General features: G+C 40.1%; 2 protein-coding genes across 2 annotated transcripts in view; one reads left to right on the top strand and one right to left on the bottom strand.

Moving 5' to 3' along the window:
* The window catches only part of acad11 (acyl-CoA dehydrogenase family, member 11), a 64,640-nt gene that overhangs the window by 27,710 nt on the left and 14,856 nt on the right, over window positions 1-22,074 (top strand). The gene's annotated exons all lie outside the window — the stretch shown is intronic.
* Window positions 1,471-20,269, bottom strand: ackr4b (atypical chemokine receptor 4b). Its single transcript, XM_062985862.1, has 2 exons — window positions 20,107-20,269; window positions 1,471-2,770 (listed from the first exon to the last, which is right to left on the bottom strand). Exons 1-2 carry the CDS (start codon window positions 20,267-20,269, stop codon window positions 1,548-1,550), a joined length of 1,386 nt encoding a protein of 461 aa, XP_062841932.1. The 3' UTR covers window positions 1,471-1,547.

Below are 22,074 nucleotides of genomic sequence, written 5' to 3'. Positions count from 1 at the left end.
ATCGCAAGGCAACATTTTTGTTTATTTTTTTAAAGTGCAATAACTCCTAATGTATTTTGAATATATATATATATATATATATATATAGATATATATATATATATATATATATATATATATATATATATATATACAGTATATACATTTTTAAATAATTGCATATTTTTACTTAAATATATTAGCCTATACTTCATCATTTTTGTGTATTGTTGTTTTTTTCCTTAAAGTTAATTTTGCAAGCTAGCATTTATGATAGCATCCTCTAGTGGACCGAAGTAGTATTGCAAGACAACATTTACTTTTTTTTTTTTTTTTACTTCTACTGTATTTGGAAAAATTTATTTTTTTATAATTGCACATTTTCACTTAAAACATTTTAATCTTTATTATTTTTGTATGTTGTTCTGTATTTTCTTAAAGTTAACATTACCAGATAGCATTTATGATCTAGTGGACCAAGGTGGTATCGCAAGGCAACATTTTCTTTTTCTTCTTCTTTTTATATATATATATTTTATATATATATGTACATTTTACTTAACAACGTAGTAATCTATACTTTATTTTGTATATTTGGTGTGTATTTCTATTCTGTTCTAGCTTAAAGTTAATTTTACTAGCTAGCATTTATGATGCCCTCTAGTGGACCAAGCTGGTATCACAGTGCAATATCTCCTAATTTATTTTAAAAAATTTAAATAATTGCACATTTTTACATATAAACAAATTAACATATGTTTTATTTTTGTATATTTGGTGTGTATTTCTATTTTATTTTATTTTATTCTATTCTATTCTATCTTAATAGATAGATTCTATCTTAATTTTACTAGCTAGCATTCATCATGCCCTCTAGCAGACCAATGTGGTATCGCAAGGCAACATTTTCTTTTTTTTTTTTTTAAGTACAAGTACTCCTACTGTATTGATAAAAATATATATTTTTCAATAATTGCGTATTTTACTTAACAACATATTAGCCTAAACTGTATTTTGTATATTTGTTGTGTATTTCTATTCTATTCTAGCTTAAAGTTAATTTTACCAGCTAGCATGTATTATGCCCTCTAGTGGACCAAGGTGGTATTGCAAAGTGACATTTTTACTAAAAAACAAATTAGCCTATGTTTTATTTTCTATATTTGGTGTGTATTTCTATTCTATTCAGTTCTATCTTTGAGTTTATTTTACCAGCTAGCATTTATGATGCCCTTTAGTGGATCAGAGTGGTATTGCAAAGGTACATTTTCTTTTCTCTTTTCTTTCTATTTATAAAGTGCAATAACTTATACTGTATTTGAAAAAACAAATTCAGTAATTGCACATTTTTACTTAAAACATATTAGTCTATACTGTAAAGAAATACACAACAATATACAAATTAAAGTTCATTTTGCAAGCTAGCATTTATGATGCCGTTTTACATAATGTATGATAATCTGTGAAACTGAATGATGACCAAAAATAGAATTAAGTTGAAAGTTCAGAGAGTTATATATTGTAGGTAAAATAAAGGCACTGGATTTAGTCCCTGGTCAGCAAGTTCATTAGATGGTGAAAGTACTAGTATCTTCCTCCTCAGACTCAGAGTTAGCGTTACCGTTCGCTTGTGTTCTGGATTGGAGTGCAATCGCCACTGCCGGCTGCTTGCTGTCTCGGCGATACCGCCTCCCGGTCTGCCCGCATCGCTTAGCAACTTTCAGCATGTGTGCTTTGAACGACGATCCAATAAACACGTACAGCACTGGGTTGAGACAGCAGTGTGTCAGGGCCAGACTCTCCGTGATTTGAATCGCTCTGTCCAGCCCCTTGCTGACCTCACAGTCTATAACCAGAGCGTAGATGACATCCAGGGCGCGTATGAATTTTACCATGTTATACGGGAGCTGCGTCAGGAGGAACATCCCAACGACGGCTATCAGCACACGGAACGCCTTCCATCTCTTTCCTCCTCTCACTCCGGTCGTCGCCGCCTGGCTGAGCGCTTTTCCCACCCGGCAGTAGCAAAACATCATGACCAGGAACGGTAGCAAAAAGCTTAGTGACACCTCTAGGATTTCCACGGTAGCTTTGGCTGCCCGGGCCATGCTAGGGGGATAAACCGCCCTGCAGGATTTGCGCCCGTCCGAGTGATGCTTGACCGTAGAGAGCAAAACATCAGGCAACCCGAAAACAAAAGCGGCAGTCCAGACCGCTAGGCATAGCAGCAGTCTTTGCTTGCGCGTGTTGTTTACAGCTAGCCTAGTGGAACCGGTGGAACCCTGGGCGAGTGCCCTGTAGCGATCCACGCTAATACACGCAAGCAGGAGCATACTACAGCTAAAGTTGGTGGTGTACAGGGCGGAAGTGATCTTGCAAGCAGCGACACCAATCTCCCATCCGTTTACGGCATCGGCTGCCCAGAAAGGCAGCGTGAAGAGAAGCAGGAGGTCTGCGAAGGCCAGGTTCAGGATATAGACGTCTGTCAGGGTCCGCAGACGTTTCTGAGATAGGTAAACAACCACAACCATGGAGTTCCCAGCCAGGCCCACTATGAGCGCCAGGGTGTAGACCACCGGGAGGAAGAGACCAGCAAAAGAACGGACTTCTGCTTTGTCGCAAACCGTGTGGAAGTCTCCGTAGTCCTCGTCGTAGTAGCTTTGGTTCGAGTTGTTGTAATGATCGTGGTACTGGTCGTCAGTGTCGTAGTCTGAATGGAGAGCCATGATGGTCTGAAAGAAAGAGCGGTCTGATTCAGTTTGTTTCAACACACTGGACTTTATATCATTTGCTGAAAAGACAAATTCAGAGCAGGGTCATTGACCTCCACTGACCATGGAGGTGTGTTTACACTGTTTAGGCTTGAAGACCTTATGCTAGGTTCACACTACACGACTTTTAAGGTGTTCTGATCGCTCTACAGTTCACACTAAACAACTTGATCTCTTGTAATCGGGAGTCTTTTAGTCCTTAGGGAATCACACGCTACACGATCTTTCATCAGGAGGAATCATACATGAGTCTGTCTGGTCATGAGTCTGTCTGGTCATGAGTCTGTTTTGTCACGAAAACACACGTGAGAAGTGACGAGGGGTTTAATGATACCAAGACCAAGCCGCTCAGGTAGCGCACCAGAGTTGGGGTTTGAAATACATCGTATCGAATCTCAGCTCTGCCTTTCCGACTGGGTTGGGCGGCAGCATGAACAACGATCAGCTGTTGTTCAGGGTTATGGGTAAGAAAGTCAGATCATAGGTCCTCATAACTGGTGCGACTGCGGCCCCTGCTGGCTGACTGATGCCGCCTGCAAAGGGCTAAGGAATAATGCTGATGGGGGTGTGGCCCTCTGTACACAGTGCCCGTCAAGTGTATGAACTCGACTCGTGCAGGTGAAAAATGCAGTCTGGAGGGGGCGTATGTCAGTTGAGAGGCGTCCTCAGTCAGTGGTGAAGGGTCGAATCAGTATAGAGCACGCAATCAGGGTAATTGGACACGACTAGATTAGGGGGGGAAGTTAAATATATATTTTTTTGCAATGCAGTGTTGGTATTATGGTTTGGCGTGGATGATAAGGTCACAAATACTGTAAAGCCTGTGTGTGCGCCGATGTATTCTGTTATAAACTATATTATGCCCCTGTTTTACATATTTACTGCTCCCTCCCCAGTGATTCCCTTCTGTATTTTGCATTCACAACAGTCGCAACCTGATCACAACACTTTTCACACATGATTCTGTGTCGGCGACAGGTCCAGATATTTTTCTTGAGTCTGCAAGCGTTTGAATTGAGTTGTTGAACAGAGCCAATTACTGAGCCCAGATTTGCGAGCAAAAATCGTGTAGTGTAAACTAAGCATTAATCAGGGGAGATAAATCATACAGTCTATCAATCAATCCACAGCTTTTATTAATACAGCAGCATTGTATTATGGGCGTCAACAGTATTCAAATTAATTTGGGCACTTAGGTGTTGAAACATTTTAATATGCTAGTCATCCGGCCAGTTCTTTAAACACACGGTTGGCCACGAAAGAGGGTAGAGTGGATTTGGTTTTTTACCAGTTTAGGCACAGATGGAGGACTGTGGTCCTCTGTACATCTGGCTGATATGAAAATGTGGCTTCACAGGGTCAGAGGTGCTAAGCAAAGTGGCGGTTTGCGTTGAGGCTCGCTGTGAGCGAAGCGCAAGATGCTTCTCATGTGAATGCGCCCTTAGTTAAAGCACCAGCATGCACGGGAAAATTGAGCAAGGAGAAAAAAACCCATGTTCTTTGATGTTGGGTAGGGTTGCCAACCATCCCGTAAAATACAGAATCGTTCCTTATTTGGAAACGAAACGTGGTGTGCATCGCACAAATTTTCGAATCCGCCCTAGGTTCGAATCCGGCTTAGGGCGAAACTACAGTAACACAAGCAGGGCCGGCGCTATGGGGGCGCTGGGGTGTGGGCATTGCCCCCCAGATTTTCTCACTGCCCCCCTAAGCAACACAGTCCAGACCCGGGGCTGCATGTAAGTGTGTAGATGAATTATGTACAAATTTAGTTTGCACTATTGAGAAAAAATGTTACATGATGTTCTTTATGCATGTTGTTCTGATTTATTATTATAAAGAATGAAAATAAAATATGTAAAATAGCCTTAATAAAACATTTTGATAATGTTCCTGTGACGGCGTAAGACCCGTTATATTTTTTATAGGTGCAACCCTAACCGCCCACCCCGCTCAGGTAAACACCCGCCATCTCACCCCCCACCCTATGCCTTCCGCCAACCCACTAGCCCAGGGTGTTCCTTATTTCCAGTTCTGAAAGTTGTCAACCCTAATGGTGGGTGAGAACTCTGCTTCAATAGCCTTTGGTTTTATTTTGACTCTAAATTCAAAGCGTTTCCACACATTTTTCATTTATTTTAAACAATGACTCGGCTTTGGTTTCGGCCAGAATCATCAGATTTATCGAACGCCATCATAACAGTAGTTAGGACTTTGGCGTTTGCTGTGAATAAATGTCAGCACTTCGGAAAATGTAAAAAATAAGCACATCTGTGTGCAGTAAAGTTAGCATAGCATTATCAGACGAACTAGCATTGATCCATTGAATAACACGCTTATTATTCTAGTTAGCTCTGTGGGCACCATCTGGTGAATCGTTTCTTTGTTTTTATGTTTTATTGAACAGAGATTAAAGGAACAGATTGATTTAATGTGTTGTTTTGGAGCCGTGGGGAGATTTTAAAACATTTATCTTTGTCGTCAGGTGTCATGAGTCTTACTTTATTTAAACTGTTATGCTAATAGAAAGATAAAATCTGAAGCATATGTGAACCAAAGCAAACACATGAGCAGTATAAAGCCTTTGATATAAATTGATTTATAACATCATACGACGTTCACAAGTGATGCAGGTGTTAAGGATACAAGACGCCGTGTTTAATCCGTCTGTGCTTAAACAATAGACAATAGCTTATGGCAGATTTTGTTGGTTAGATCAAATATACAGTGATTGAATAATATTTTGTCCAATAAAGTACTTTTTAATAATGTTTTTATTAGATTAACCATTTTAGGTATAGTTTATATAGATTCATATTTATATTATTATATATTTATATAGATTTAGTATGTCAAATCAGGATAAAAAAAACATACAGAATATGAAAATTTGAAGCTACAGCCGCAGAGTCTAGGTCAAACTCTCTTCATAAAGTTAGGGCTGGGTGGTATGACCAAACATTTGCATTACGGTATTTTTTAAGATTCTGACAGTATATTTGTATTTTTGTATGACTGGGACTTTTTATATGTCTGTAGCTTATTGTACTTTGGTGTCATTGGTATAACTTTGATATAGCAATTGACCTGAAGTATTTTTGTCCAGTCAAGACATCCCTCGAAACCAGTGTGTTAATTTTTGCTCCGAAAGATAATTTCTTGACTGTCTATAGAGAAATTATGTCCTCGCATTGGTGGACTATTATTGCATTAGTTATGTTAATGCACCGATTGCTTTTTTGCAACAGCCATGTCTCGACAAACCGCGCAGTATATAGCTGTTTAGTCTGTGTCGGAATCCAAGAAAAATTGTAAACTACAGAAACAGCTCGACACATTTCTTTGGTTCATCTTTGGTCTTCCTCTCTTCATTCTCCATCTGTTTTCTGTTTTTGTTTTATTTTTTTCCAACCATATTGAGGAAGGCTTTCTCATCTGTTAACACTGTAATGCTGACGCTACCTGATTTGCATCCTATTGAAGCCTACAGCTGTTGTATTAACTTTGCTACGATATTGCGGTATACGAAAAATCCATACCGTATGAGGAATTAAAGCCGGTATACCGAATGTACTGTCATATCGTCATGTACCGTCATAATGTACCACCATATTTTTTTTAATATCAGTTGGTTTTATTTAAGTGCATAGCTTGGCAAATCGTACATGTAAAATATTATAATTGTTTAATTTGAATTACATTTGGCAGTTTGTTTCTTTCAATAGTGTTTTGTAATTCTAGCTGTTGCTACCGTCCTAGATCAATATCACTCCCAGATCTGACGAACATTACCAAAGCAACTAATGCACTGGATTTAATTTTAAAAAATGGACTCATGTAAATATTTGCTTCACTGTTTTTGCAGGACCTAAATTAGTTCTAGGTCTCTAAAATGGTTTTGTTTATGTAGGTTGAATCATGCTCAGTCGAACAGTTGATTTTTCCACATTTGCCGTTTTGGAATGCCGGCGGTTTGGCGTCTGTGTTAAATGTCTCTGCAGCTTTGGTGGAAACTGTAACCTCCTCTGCTCCACCGGATTATTCAGGAAAAGTGAAATGACTTTACTGTCAGTTATTCCTACAATTTAGTGCAGAATGATTCACATCATCCAGTCATGTGCATGCTGTTACATGATTTGCCATGATTACATGGTCAGTGGTTTTTGGTTTGTGTTTTTTGTCATTTGGTTCTTCAGAAATGCTAAATATTAACTCATGTTTGGGATTAGTTTTTTTTTTTTTCCTTGTTTTAGTGTTTTTTTTAATCAGTAACCTTAAGAACTGCTGTCACACTCTTCACTCAGCCGTAGAGAACATCATATAATCCAGTTAAAGGAATGTGTTAGTTTGTCCGTCCTTCACCTTGTGTCCGTCCTTCACCTCTATCTGGTTTTATATACAATCGAATGTGATGTTGTGTTAGCATGTTATTGTTGAAGATAACAGAATATGTTGTGGTGTCTGGGTTTTATCTGAAAGCAGTTAAGGGGGTAAGTAAGTACCTTAACTCTAAAACTTACTAAAAGGACATGTTCTAAACATACACACATGCTTTATTAGTCAGAATGCTTTTCACTAGGACTCTAACTTTGTAACTGAAAGATTGCTGGTTCAAGCCCCACTTCTGCCAGGTTGCAACTGTTGGGCCCCTGAGCAAGGCTCTTAACCTTCAGTTGCTTTAAGTGTATTCGATCACAATTGTAAGTCATTTTGGAAACAAAAGTGTCTGTTAAATGCCAAAAATGTAAAATCTGATCAATTTATTATAGGACTATTTTTCTTACAGTAATTAGTTATTGAGAAGCATAATGTCAATATTTTATCATAAAGAAACATAATATTTAATATTTTACTATGAATATTTTAATATTTTGTTGTGGTCATAATATTTAATATTTTATTATGAATATTTTTATATTTTGTTGTGGTCATAATATTTAATATTTTATTATGAATATTTAATATTTTTATTATGAAGAAGCTTAATATTTGATTGTGAAAAATTATTATATTTAATATTTTATTGTGAAGAATCATATTTAATATTTTACTATGAAGAAGCATAAAGAAGCATAATATTTAATATTTTACTATGAAGAATCATAATATTTTATATTTTACTATGACGAATCATAATATTTAATATTTTACTATGAAGAAGCGTAATATTTAATATTTTATGAAGAAGCATATTTTAATATTGTATTGTGAAGAAGCATAATATTTAATATTTTACACTGAAAAAGCATAATATTTAATATATTATTATGAAGAATCATAATATTTAATATTTTACTAGGAAGAATCATAACATTTAATATTTTACTAGGAAGAAGGACATTTTATTATTTTGTAACAATATAAATATAAAGGAGAGAATAACCATTTGCAGATGTTACAGTTAAAATATGCTTACTTTTTTACTCCAAAAAACAACAAAATATCTAGGCAGCCTATGATAGAATCATTTCTAAACATGTTTATCTGTGTGTACATTTACTCAGATCAGGTCTGTTTCACTTTGTACTTAGCCTAAACAAAATGTGTTTAGAGTTCTGATTGAGACTGATATGTGTGACTAACATTACACTAAAAGCTGCTACACCAGTTTACTTAGGGTGTAGATGGTACATGGTGCTTTTAGTATGATAAATAATTACAGATCTGAATATATTAATAGGTTTTTGATTACCTGAAATAAAAACAAAACAACTTAATCCCAAAATTAAAATGTGTAAGTAAAAAAAAAAGGGATATTAAATAGATGGTTTTTTTATGTGCTTTTATAGATTTTATTTTTTTTAAATGACAATGGCTCATTTTTGCTTTATGTACCTGTGTAAACAGAGTTTGGGGTCGAGCTGTCTCTAATGAGATTAACCGTCTGTTAAAATATGTGAGGAATTTTGGCTTGGAAATGGGCAGAAACAGAAGTCTTACTGGGACAGAACCAAACGTTTATAGTTTATAAGCCGGTCTGTGTAGCTGTAATATCTATATACTGTGCTTACGTAATGTAAAATTAATTTATAATTACAGGAGAATAAGCAGTAAATGTGCATTTTTTTATTTGTGACAAAATGACTCTGAAATGAGAATTACTGAATTTAGTTTCAAATGAAATCCAAAGAAAAGTTGCAGTATAATTATAGACGTGTCTAAAATATGTGACCTATATTTTTCCAGATATTCCTGTAAATAAAATATAATGATTTTAATGTAGTTAACGGTTGTGTGAAGTTTAGGTGGACTTGGAGAGGTGTCCAGTATCACACAAACTTACTATACACATCTGTTTAATGCAACACAGATATGCGAGTTCTGGAGTTCTGTAGTCCGTCATTGAAGCTCTGTTTACACTGTTTGATCAGTCAGTAAAATGTATCACACCGCTCTTTAGTTACACACTGACACGACTTCTTGTTGTGTGTTACTGTCAAGTGTTGCTAATTATGACTTTGGTTATTAGTGTGTGTTTGAATAGATTTGAATATCTGTTTTGTAAAACTGCACTTAGACATACATGTTTTACATTTTAGGGTCATAAAAACTGTCACCTTTTTTTTGTAGGTAAGTTAGTGATTTTAATAATTACTAGTTGTTTTGTTTTGTTATGAATAGATGGACTACAGATGGACTGATACACTAACTGAAGTTATTATTATTAGTTTCTGGAATCCTTTTCTAGTTAAAAGTATGTGTTTACATAATTTTTATTACACTAGTTGTTTTATGCCAACTTAATACATTATACACCATGTTTTTACAGCATTCAGTAAATGGCTTTATCACTGCACTGTTTTATTAATGTATCACTAAAACAGAGTAAACGTTAGCTTTAAATATCAGTGAAATCCAGGGGTGGGTTGCAAGATGTAAATTATAGCTTGTTTAGTTCGCTTGATTAGTTGGAATTAATAGGTAAGATTTCAGTGTAAAAGACCTTAAATGAATAGATGGACAACAGAAAAAGTGACACACAATAACTGAAGTTTAATACTTAGGTACAACAGTGTGTGGTGCCGGGTTCTGAAATCTTTTACTAGGTAAAATAAAGGTGTGTTTAAAGTATTTTATTAGACTGGTTTTGACTTTCCATTATATTTAACACATAGGGCGTTTTATGCCAACTTAATACATTATATGGGGCACTACGGTGGCTCTGTGGGTAGCGCACATTTGTTTAGATTCATAATATTTCTCTCTCTCTCTATGTATATGTATGTATGTATACACACACACACACACACACACACACACCATACATGTACATACCATCAGTACTAATCACACCAGCACAACAATAATGTATATATTGTATATTATCTGCTGTACTTATATACTCTATTCATTTTCATTCATTTAGCCACAGTAGTCACCTTTCATAACTTTGTAATTATGTACTAGTCTATACACTGAACAATCATTATCTGTTTACTGTTCTTAATATATTTCTCTTCATTTTGACTTATCTGGCCACTACTGCACTTTAGCTGTAATATATGTAAATAATCTCTATCTTGCACTTCTGGTTAGATGCTACTGCATTTCGTTGGCTCCGTACTTGTACTCTGCACAATGACAATTAAGTTGAATCTAATCTAATACAGAATCTATCTATCTATCTATCTATCTATCTATCTATCTATCTATCTATCTATCTATCTATCTATCTATCTATATATATATACACATACATATACATACATATATATATATAGAGAGAGAGAGAGATTATCTAACATTGTTTATCCCAGTGCATTCCTAATAAATGGGCTGGTTATTATTCACTTATCTATTGTTCAAAATGTATAAATCAAAAGTCACCTTAGCAAATAAAAAATCTAACATGAGTCAACACATCATGCCTTTGTCAGTTTCACATATTGCTTATTAGCTGCTCATTAAAATCCATTCATTTCCAATTGCTTAAAACTGTTTGCTTGTATTTTGAACCGTCCCGCCTGCTTTTTGTTCTGTGAAACTTCTACACAACATAGTTTGAACCGCTGGTGTAATAAAAATGAGTCACATCGTTTAGGACTTTGATTAGACTTTAAAAACGTAATACAGCAGAATGATTACACACTACACCACACACACACACACCACAGGATTAACCTGCATTTCCTGGTACTTATCCCAGAAAATCATTACATTCTGTTATAGCAAACAGAAGAGATTAGATTTCTCTATGTATTTTTAATAGCTAATAAGTAAGATTTCAGTGTAAATGACCTTGTGTGTGTGTATCTTACCTTGTATGTTTGTGTCCTCTACAGAGGATCCCTGTCCTCGTTTTACATTTAATCCTGTGATGAAGAGAATGAGCTGCTATTCAGTGTTCTGAAATGAAAAGCTCCGGGTATAAAACTGGGTTGAAGTGATGCCTGCAAAAGTGACTGAATGAATGGGCTGTGTGCATGAGAGAGAGAGAGAGAGAGAGAGAGAGAGAGAGAGAGAGAGAGAGAGACTCTCCACCTCTCTGTTGTAAACTTTAGAGCTGATTGGTTTATTCTTTCTAATTTTGTTTTCCTCCTTTTTTTCTTTTCTTGTTGGAAAATCTATAAATTGTTAGTGCTTATTGGGTGTATACGTCTGCACTTTATATTCAGGCACATACACTGATCAGCCATAACATTAAAACCACCTCCTTGTTTCTACACTCACTGTCCATTTTATCAGCTCCACTTACCATATAGAAGCACTTTGTAGTTCTACAATTACTGACTGTAGTCCATCCCACAGGACCACTACAGAGCAGGTATTATTTAGGTGGTGGATTATTCTCAGCACTGCAGTGACACTGACATGGTGGTGGTGTGTTAGTGTGTGTTGTGCTGGTATGAGTAGATAAGACACAGCAATGCTGTTGGAGTTTTTAAACACCACACTGTCACTGCTGGACTGAGAATAGTCCACCAACCAAAAATATCCAGCCAACAGCATCCCGTGGGCAGTGTCCTGTGACCACTGATGAAGGTCTAGAAGTTGACCGGCAATAGATGAGCGATCGTCTCTGACTTTACATCTACAAGGTGGACCAACTAGGTAGGAGTGTCTAATAGAGTGGCCAGTGAGTGGACACGGTATTTAAAAACTCCAGCAGCGCTGCTGTGTCTAATCCACTCGTACCAGCACAACACACACACATACACCACCACCATGTCATTGTCACTGCAGTGCTGAGAATGATCCACCACCTAAATAATACCTGCTCTGTGGTGGTCCTGTGGGGGTCCTGACCATTGAAGAACAGGGTGAAAGCAGGCTAAAAAAAAGTATAGAACCAGAGGGACTACAGTCAGTAATTGTAGAACTACAAAGTGCTCCTATATGGTAAGTGGAGCTGATAAAATGGACAGTGAGTGTAGAAACAAGGAGGTGGTTTTAATGTTATGGCTGATCAGTGTATATTATAATACTCGGTGAACTCAGTGGCTCGGTGGGTAGCACTGTCGCCTTACAGCAAGAAGGTCCTGGGCTCAATTTCCAGGTGGAGCGGTCCGGGTCCTTTCTGTGTGAAGTTTGCATGTTCTCCCGTGTCTGTGTGGGTTTCCTCCGGATGCTCCGGTTTCCTCCCACAGTCCAAAGACATGCAGTGAAGTTACTTGGAGATACAAAATTGTGTTTGACATTGAACTTGTGAACTGATAAATATTGTGTAACCAGTAAATATCGTTTCTGTCATGAATGTAACCAAAGTGTGTAAAACACGACGTTAAAATCCTACAGACTTGAATAGGGCAGGCCAGCTGTACCCAACAGGCAAATCCTGCTTCTCTGGTTCAAATCCCAGGACAACCCTTGAAGCAGTAATGTAATCGCTAGCTGTTCACATGAATGATTTTATATATCCTGTCTTGCTTGTACGTTCCCTTGTTTTAAAGCATTTGTTAAATGAATAGATGGACAACAAATGAACTCACACACAGTAACTGAAGTTTCATACTTAGGTGCAACAGTGTGTGGTGCCAGCTTCTGAAATCTTTTACTAGGTAAAATAAAGGTTTTATTACACTAGTTTTAAGTTTCCATTATATTTAACACATAGGGCGTGTTATGCCAACCTGATACGTTCTATGGGGCAGCACTGTGGCTCGGTGGGTAGCACTGTCACCTTACAGCAATGAGGCCCTGGGTTTGATTCCCTGGTCCTTTCTGTGTGGAGTTTGCATGTTCTCCCCGTGTTTGTGTGGGTTGCCTTCGGGAGCTCCGGTTTCCTCCCACAGTCCAAAGACATGCAGTCAGGTTAACTAGAGACACAGAATTGTCCATGACTGTATTTGACATTAAACTTAAACTGATGAAAGGCAGTTGTAGCCTAGTGGTTAAGGTACCTGACTAGTCATCAAAAGGTTGCTGGTTCAAGCCCCAAAGGTTGTGGGTTCAATTCCCAGGTTGAGCGGTCTGGGTCCTTTCTGTGTGGAGTTTGCATGTTCTGCCGTGTCTGTGTGGGTTTCCTTCGGGAGCTCCGGTTTTCTTCCACTGTCCAAAGACTTGCAGTCAGGTTAACTAGAGATTAACTAGGGTTCAAGCCCCACCACTGCCTGGGTTGTCACTGTTGGGCTCTTGAGCTAGGCCCTTAACCTCAGTTGCTCAGACAGTATACTGTCGCAATACTGTAAGTTGCTTTGGATTAAAGCATCTACTAATGCTCCAAGACACACTTTCCACAATCTTATGGAAGGATGAACGGCTTTCCAGAGGAGTGGAGGCTGTTATGGCTGCAAATATGGCAGGGACGCCTGTGTTTTTTTCCAGCAAGCATATGATCACATGTCCACAAAGTTTTGGAAAAACATCTCATGGCTAAAAATGACGACATCTAGCAGTACATTTTATGTCTCTTGTATTTCATTGTCATGCTTTACTGTTGCCTTATCCTGGTCAAGGTCGCAGGGGTTCTTGACAGTGCTTTTGCTATACAGTGACACATCCCATACAGGACGCTAATCCGTCGTGAGGCCTCAACTGACATTGTGTCAATGCCACCTTCCCTAAATATAGCCAGTTTTTCTCTTTGTAGATGACTGAATGACCGATAGCAACAGTTTAGGAATGGGCACTCAGGTGGTGCAGCGGTAAAACACGCTAACACACCAGAGCTACAGTCTCGAACTCATCGGTTAGAATCTCAGCTCTGCTACTGGCAGGCTGGGCACCTATACGAACAACGATTGGCTTGTTGTTCAAGGGCAGGGTGCCGGAGAGGATTCCTCATAACTGGTGCAATTACGACCTCTGCTGGCTGATTGATGGCGCATGCACAGAGACGAGGGATAATGAGGATCACGGTGTGACTCCCCGTACACCAAGGTGATCCACATATGAACTCGCCTCATGCAGGTGAAAAGATGCAGTCTGATATTGCACACGTGTTGGAGGAGGTGTGTGTTAGTTACCGCTCTCCTAGGTCAGGAGTGGAGGTCAACATCAGTACAGAGGAAGCGTAATGCAATCAGGTAGTTGGATACGACTAGATTGGGAGGAAAATCAAGGGAAAAAAAAGGTTATTAATGTCACTGCTGGACTGAGGTTCTGTGCTCACACCTTGCTCACAGATGGTGTTTAACCTATTCCAAAGGTGTTGGATGCGGTTAGGTCAGGGCAGACGGGGCAAATTCTTTTATAACAAACTTAACAGATTTATTTCTTTTCTCTGAAAATGCCATCCTGAAACTGAATTAGGTTTGCCAATCAGAATTGTACTGTGTACTGTAGTAATCAGATATTCTGCGCTGACGCTAAGGGAACCAAACTCCACCATGAAAAACAGCCCTAGGCCATTATTTATCCACCAAACGTGTTACTTGTTGTCATAGTAGACAACTGTAACATTCTTCTGACATTCATCAAACCCAGATTTTATGTCACGCTGCCAGATGGCATAATATCATAACCGGGTTTAAAACGATAGGTTTTTATTACTTCAGAATCTAATTGCAATGTGCTTTTATATTACTTTACGTGAGTTTTTTTTATTTAGCAGGTGCTTATCCAGAATGATTAGGGGTTCAACACTGCTTTATTCAAGTCTTCATTACCTGATAGACTTATATTATTACTAGGGCCCAACTAGGGACCTTGTTTTATTCAAAAATTACAGATTTTTAAAGAAAATTGTCACATTTAACACCAGTCATTAAATATCACTTATAAATTTAATGATAGAATAAATGGAAGCTACGATACACAGCATGTTTTGACCCCCCCCCCCTTCTTGCATCCACAGAATTGTTGGGAGTTTTCCAAACTCAGATACCTAAGTAGTGTTTTTAGCTGCTTTACACTTTGACATCTTGGACATTTAGACCAACCAAGTGCTAACTGAATTGCTGTAGGATTGCTGGTGTAACAGACTTTTCTGTGGTGTAGTGTGCTGACAATGTTTGATGTATGTGTTTACATATTAAGTGCATTTTGTCTTTTCGGGGATTCCAAAATCAATGGAAAAGTGGCTTCTCTACACATGTGATCATCTCTGTGTAGTCTGTGCTGCGCCTCAAAAGAACAAGCCAGTAAAGTATTATTCTCATTCTATTTTTTTCCCTTTTTTGGGGGGCAGTTGTAGCCTAGTGGTTAGGGTACTGGACTAGTAATCAGAAGATCGCTGGTTTAAACCTCATCACTGCCAGGTTGCCACTGTTGGGCCATTGAGCAAGGCCCTTAACCCTCACTTGCTTAGACTGTATACTGTAAGTCTCTTTGGATAAAAGCGTCTGCTAAATGCTGGGAATGTAAACGTAAATGCTCCTGATAGTTTGTCTATGTACAGATTGTTCTTTCTTTATAAACTCAGCAAACTCTAAAGATGCCTAGTTACACTAGGATTGCTTTATAGTGCAAATTACCCTGCTCATTTCATGGCCGTGAATTAGGTAGGGCCTTAATGATAGATCATACTTGTATAAGATCTGTAACTAAAAGACATAAGATTTACAAACCTGTCTATTTCAAACAGACAGAGCAAAGATGTCTAATCAAGGGGTTAAACAAGGTACTGGTTTGTGTAAAGTGATGGGTCTTTTAGAAGGAATAGAAACACTGGGCTGTTCTCACTGGCAAAATAAGCTCATTCCAGGACAAAAACACAGATCTCTATTTACATGCATGCCTTCAAGATAAAGATCTAAGCTGGCATGCAGGTGTGTAGTTGTGAATTGTGGAGTGAAGATAATCTGAAGCAAAGCGCCTTGAGCCTTGAAAAGCGAGGACGAGAGTTTTGAACCTGATACACAGCTGGTGTATCACTCATGACGTTGTTTTGGCTGCTCAGCCATGGAAACCCAAGCAACCAAGCTCCTGTTTTGTTCTTATGGAAGCATTTTGAAACTTATTAATAAATCCCTAACTAATTCACGGCCGTCACAAACTGTGAAACGAGTAGTGATAATTTTGATTTCATTCCATAAATCTTGCGAGCTGTTGTTGCTCCTAGACCGGTGTTCTGAGCAGCTCTTGCATGGCGGATGGCAAGGTCCATAAAGATAGCATCTGGTTTGGAGAAACTCCAGTGCCCTGACGTCAACCCTAGTAAATACCTCTGGGATGAACCGGAACATTGATTAAGAGCCAGGTCTTCTCATCCAGCGTCAGTGCCTGACCAGTGCTCTTTTGAACAAATCTGCACAGCCACAGCAAAATCTTAAAAGAATAAGGGCTGTTTATACCAGGTGTCCACTGTCCACATATTTTTGGTCATATAGTGTTACTCAGCTTTTTATTAAATACCATTACATGAAACTTCTATGTCTAGTTCAAACATATCAGTTATATGCCCATTAAGAGACCCTATGTATAACTATTTATTTTACATATATACACCGATCAGGCATAACATTATTGCCACGCCTTGTTTCTACACTCACTGTCCATTTTATAAGCTCCACTTACCATATACGTAGAAGCACTTTGTAGTTCTACAATTACTGATTGTAGTCCATCTGTTTCTCACAGAGTAGGTATTATTTGGGTGGTGGGTCATTCTCAGCACTGCAGTGACACTGACGTGGTGTGTTAGTGTGTTAGTGTGTGTTGTGCTGGTATCAGTGGATAAGACACAGCAGTGCTGCTGGAGTTTTTAAACACCTCACTGTCACTGCTGGACTGAGAATATTCCACCAACCAAAAATATATCCAGCCAACAGCGCCCTGTGGACAGCATTCTGTGACCACTGATGAAGGTCTAGGAAATGACCAACTCAAACAGCAGCAATAGATGAGTGATCGTCTCTGACTTTACATCTACAAAGTGGACCAACTAGGTAGGAGTGTCTAATAGAGTAGACAGTGAGTGGACACGGTATTTAAAAACTCCAGCAGCGCTGCTGTGTCTGATCCACTCATACCAGCACAACACACACTAACACACAACCACCATGTCAGTGTCACTGCAGTGCTGAGAATGATCCACCACCTAAATAATACCTACTCTGTGGGGGTCCTGACCATTGAAGAACATGGTGAAAGGTGCTAACAAAGCATGCAGAGAAACAGATATGGACTACAGTCAGTAATTGTAGAACTACAAAGTGCTTCTATATGGTAAGTGGAGCTGATAAAATGGACAGTGAGTGTAGAAACAAGGTGGTGGTTTTATTGTTATGGCTGATTGGTGTATATAGCCATAATAGCAATTATTAGAATTGGGAAAGGGGTGGAGGGTCTCTGTGACACTGACTCAGAATATACACATTAGTATTTTGTTTAAAAAGTTTTAATATTTAAATAGCAAATGTGATTAATATCACATGTCACAGGTCATTACTGCTAAGAGAAACTCATTTCCAGTAATCCGGACGGCTCTCAGGCTCCCCCCGGCACCACCAGGGCTCCTTTGTTTGTGTTTGTTGTTGTTTTGAGGTACCGAAGCAGAACGCAGTCCTGTTCTGACTGAACGTCCGGCTGCATAGTTTTGCCTTTATTTTTTTCCAGGTCAGGAACAGACATGGTCGGGCCTGTCTGTAGCATCACTCCGATGGAATTAAAACAGCGTGTGTGCGCGCGTGTTTTTACTGGAGTGCCGAATTATGTAAGAGCCGATTGTAAAAACAAAAATGCAGTCAGACTCAGGGAAGCCGTGAGTTGTTCCAGAGCTAAGGAAACCCGTTTGTGAACGTGGGCGTGTGTGTTATGGGGCTGAGTGATTGGAAAAAAATTTACAGCTGTGAAAACAAAAAACTGATAAAATTTTAAATCAGTTTGGATCCACACAGTTCCAAGGATTTCCTTTTACTGGAAGCAAGGATGAGAACAAAAAATGCTTTTAGTATAGTCAAGTCAAGTTTATTTATATAGCGCTTTTTACAATGAACATCGTCTCAAAGCAACTTTACAGACTCCAGGACCAACCGACCAAAAACCCCTGTTGAGCAAGCCTAGGGTGACAGTGGCAAGGAAACACTCCCTTAAAATTACAGGAAGAAACCTTGAGAGGAACCAGACTCAGCAGGGACCCATATCCTCCTTGGGTGGCCTGGAGGATAATTTGAACTACAGAGTTGCATTTCCTGAAGAAAATGCGAGTGTGATTGCAGCGTGGCGGGCGGGCGGGTGCGCGTATCCAAATGCTGTATCTAACTCGGGAGCGCTATCAACGGACTGTACGATTTACAGTTGAAACGGCATCGATATCTCAAAATGTCAAATATGGGCGTGGCAGGTGGGCGGGTGTGCGTATCCAAAAATTGCATCCATGTCATGGTGTCATCAATAGGCCGGACGATTTAGAGTTGGAACGGCGTTGATATCTTGAAATACATTTCATTGAGGATCATGCCGCGGGCGGGGGTGCGTATGCCCATGCTGTATCCAAGTCGGGGTATCATCAGTGGGCTGAGCAATTTAGAGTTGGAACGGCGTTGATATCTCGAAATATAAAAAAAACGGGCAGGGCAGGAGGGCGGGGGTGCGTACGCCCATGCTGTATCCAAGTTGGGGTGTTATTAACAGGCCAGACAATTTACAGTTAGAAAGGCGTTGATATCTTGAAATTTAAAAAAATGAATGGAAGTGAATGGAGCAAATAAATACGGGCGTGGCGGGTGGGCGGGTGTGCGGATCCAAAAATTGTATCCATGTCGGGATGTCAGCAATGGGCCGGACGATTTAGAGTTGGAATCGCGTCGTTATCTCAAACGTTTTCGAAAATGAATGGAAGTCAATGGGACCAAAAACACTACAAAAGTGGGTGTGGCAGGCGAACAGGCGGGCAGATCCAAAAGCTGTATACAAGCCCGTGTCACACCAACGGACTGGACGATTTGGCGTTGGAACAGCGTCGATATCTCGAAAATTGCGGGGCGAGTTAACCGGACAAAAAAAAAAAAAAAAAATATGACTAACAGATAACAATAGTGTGATCTAATAAATATGATTTACACAAATCATATAAATTAAACTAAAAGTTGTAACTAGCAAGTTCTTCATTATTTGCCTGTGATAAAGTCCATAGCGAGCTCTTGACATTTTTGGTGCAAACAAGCCAGGTGTCCGTCACATCTAGCAGGAGCAGCATTGTTGGCACAGCAGTCTCGACTTTCAGGATTCAACCTCGGGGTAAAACAACAGGAAATGTTTTAGAATACGTGTCTGAAAAGGGCATACCTGAGCTCCCGGGTTCGAATCTCGGCTCTGCTACCGGGCAGCTGGGCGCCCTCTAGCAGGCACAATTGGCTTCCAGTTTGCTGGGTGGGAAAGACTGGACTAAGGGGCGGGGTTATTAACACTTTAAGGACATTGGTTGCCCAGGGCGCCTGTACAGAAAGTGGAGGAGCGCAGGGATTGGGGCGTGGCTCTCCGTATGAGAAGCCGACCTCACACGCAAATCACCTCACACGTGTGGGTGAATAAAGGTCTCAGCATACTTCCAGCGAAACTAAGTTCGCGAGCGTCACGCGAAGCCGAACGCGTCTTCGCGAGCTTACAAGCTGGCATACTTCTAGCGGTTTCGTTTTGCCTGTCGCGTCTGCTCCACAGCTGTATGTGACGCGGTGACATTTATAATGTAAAGACAAATTAATGTAATTTAAATTTAGTGACTACCGAAAAACGATGGCTGTGTCCAAAATCGCATAGTAAATAGAGGTAGTGTGCACTGCTTGGCCGGTAAAGAAGTAAGCTCTTTCAGTACCTAAGTGTGCTGTGTTTGCATACACAAAAATGCTGCCCAAGCAGTAGATTATCCAGGTACTTTTCGTGTACTGTTTAATAAATGCTTAATGCTTAATAATGATTAATAACTGCATACTGTTCAGTATAAAAGTAGTGATTTCGGACGCAGCCGATGATCACAGTTGAGACGCTCCTCAAAATCCGTGTTTGTTTTCATGACACGCCTCTTTTTTTAACCGACCAATCACAGGTGTTGTCGCGGCGTGACGTCGTCCGCGGAGTTCGCCCAGCTTCCATGTGCGCGACAAGGCGAGCGAAGCCTCTGCGCGACGTCCGCGGTTGTTCGTTTTCTCCGCGATTACGTCACATCGGTCGCCGAAGCCAGGCGAACATCGTTTCCGCATGAAGTATGCTGAGGCCTTAAGAAGAGAATGGTAGGACTGCACACGTCAGTGTATGTGAATATACACCCTCCTTGAAAGCCGTTGGGGTCCCCAGCAGCTGATTGGCTACTCTTAAATGGGAGAAAGAAGGGTAAAATGCAAGTTCTTCATTATTTGCCTGTGATAAAGTCCATAGTGAGTTCTTGACATTTTTGGTGCAAACAAGCCAGGTGTCCGTCACATCTAGCAGGAGCAGCATTGTTGGCACTTCAGTCTTGACTTGCAGGATTCAACCTCGCGGTAAAACAACAAGAAATGTAGTTAGAAAGTGAAATAATTAAGAGTAAAATGTCAGTTTTGCAGAGAGTAGGTTTAGACTCAGGCACCCCTAATTATTGCAGCATAACAAAAAGGGAGAGCGAGCAGGTATCTAAGTTATGAAGGCTTTCACAGGACATCAGTTCAGCGCCCACCATCCCCATCGTCATCAAACCTGAGTGCTCGGACAAGAGAGGCAGAACGACAGCAACCCAACATCCCTGATCACCACAAGTTTCTATGACCAAGAACCCCCAAGCTCTGCGCCTTTGTCTGTGTTCTGTTACTGCTGCTCCATCCAATTTTGGACTCCACTGAACCACAGTGAGAGCCATTTTATTCAAAAGGAGGTGAATCTGTGTCCAGTTTAATTAAACAGCTTGTTTGTTGTTGTTGTTGTTTTAGCAGTAATGTGACACAGTTGTGTTTATCTAGTGATGTTTGGAGTGACCTTTTTTTTTGGCCATACTACATCCATGATGACCATCTGGCTTGTCATTGGTCAGACAGTTTCCTGGCTCCATACTATTTATTGAATGAGTTATACTGATGTCATCAGTGGAGGAACAATATGACAGGCTGTTTAGTTAAGTGGTATGTGGTTTGGGATGCAGCCTTTTTCAGTCGTCAAGTATTCTTTTTTGGATTATGTTTTTATGCATTGTACCACCATTTCTCTCCCAGTTTAGAGTAGCCAATCAGCTGCTGGGGACCCCGACGGCGTCTAAGGAGGGTGTATTTTCAAATGACACACACTCCCTTCGATGTGTGTGCAGTCCTACCATTCTCGTCTTATTCACCCATAATGAAGTAAGGTGTGAGGTGATGCATGTGAGGTTGGCTACTCGTACAAAGAGCCACGCCCTGATCTCTGCACTCCACCCTGGGCAACAAAGGGTCTTACACAGAGTTGATAACTCCTCCTCTTAGTCCGGTCTTTCCCACCCAGCAAACTGGAAGCCAACTGTGCCTGCTAGACGGCGCCCAGCTGACCGACCGGTAGCAGAGCCGAGATTCGAACCTGGGAGCTCAGGTATGCCCTTTCAGGCATGTGTTCTGATCAAAAAGTCACATGTTGGCTCTTTGGGACTACCCCACCTGCACCATCAGATGGACCTTCACCAAAAAAAGACCATTCCAGGCACCCAGGTGGCTCAGCAGGATATTCCGCTAGCGCACCAGCTCCGAGATTCCGAACTCCTCGGTTCGAAACTCGGCGTTGCCACCGGTCGGCTGGGTGCCATCTGACGGGCATAATTGGCAGAGCCTGCAGCAGATACTAATTGGCCACCGTATCTGCAGGGTGGGGGCCGGACTATGTGTGGGTGGGTGGGATCTTCATACGTGTAAGGACCCTGATTGGCGGATGAGATGCCTGTGCAGAATGCAGGGGCGAGAAGAGAAGGGCTGTGCACGTGTCGACATGCTCTCCTCGGATGCAATCGGGTATCCCTCAGCAGCGGAAGACAAATTGGCCGCGCTAAGGGAGGAAAATGGGGGGGAAATGC

Source organism: Trichomycterus rosablanca, chromosome 23 (assembly GCF_030014385.1).
Source record: "Trichomycterus rosablanca isolate fTriRos1 chromosome 23, fTriRos1.hap1, whole genome shotgun sequence".
Lineage (NCBI taxonomy): Eukaryota > Metazoa > Chordata > Actinopteri > Siluriformes > Trichomycteridae > Trichomycterus > Trichomycterus rosablanca.
Note: the sequence above shows the minus strand (reverse complement) of the source record. Positions and strands in the feature narration are given on the sequence as shown.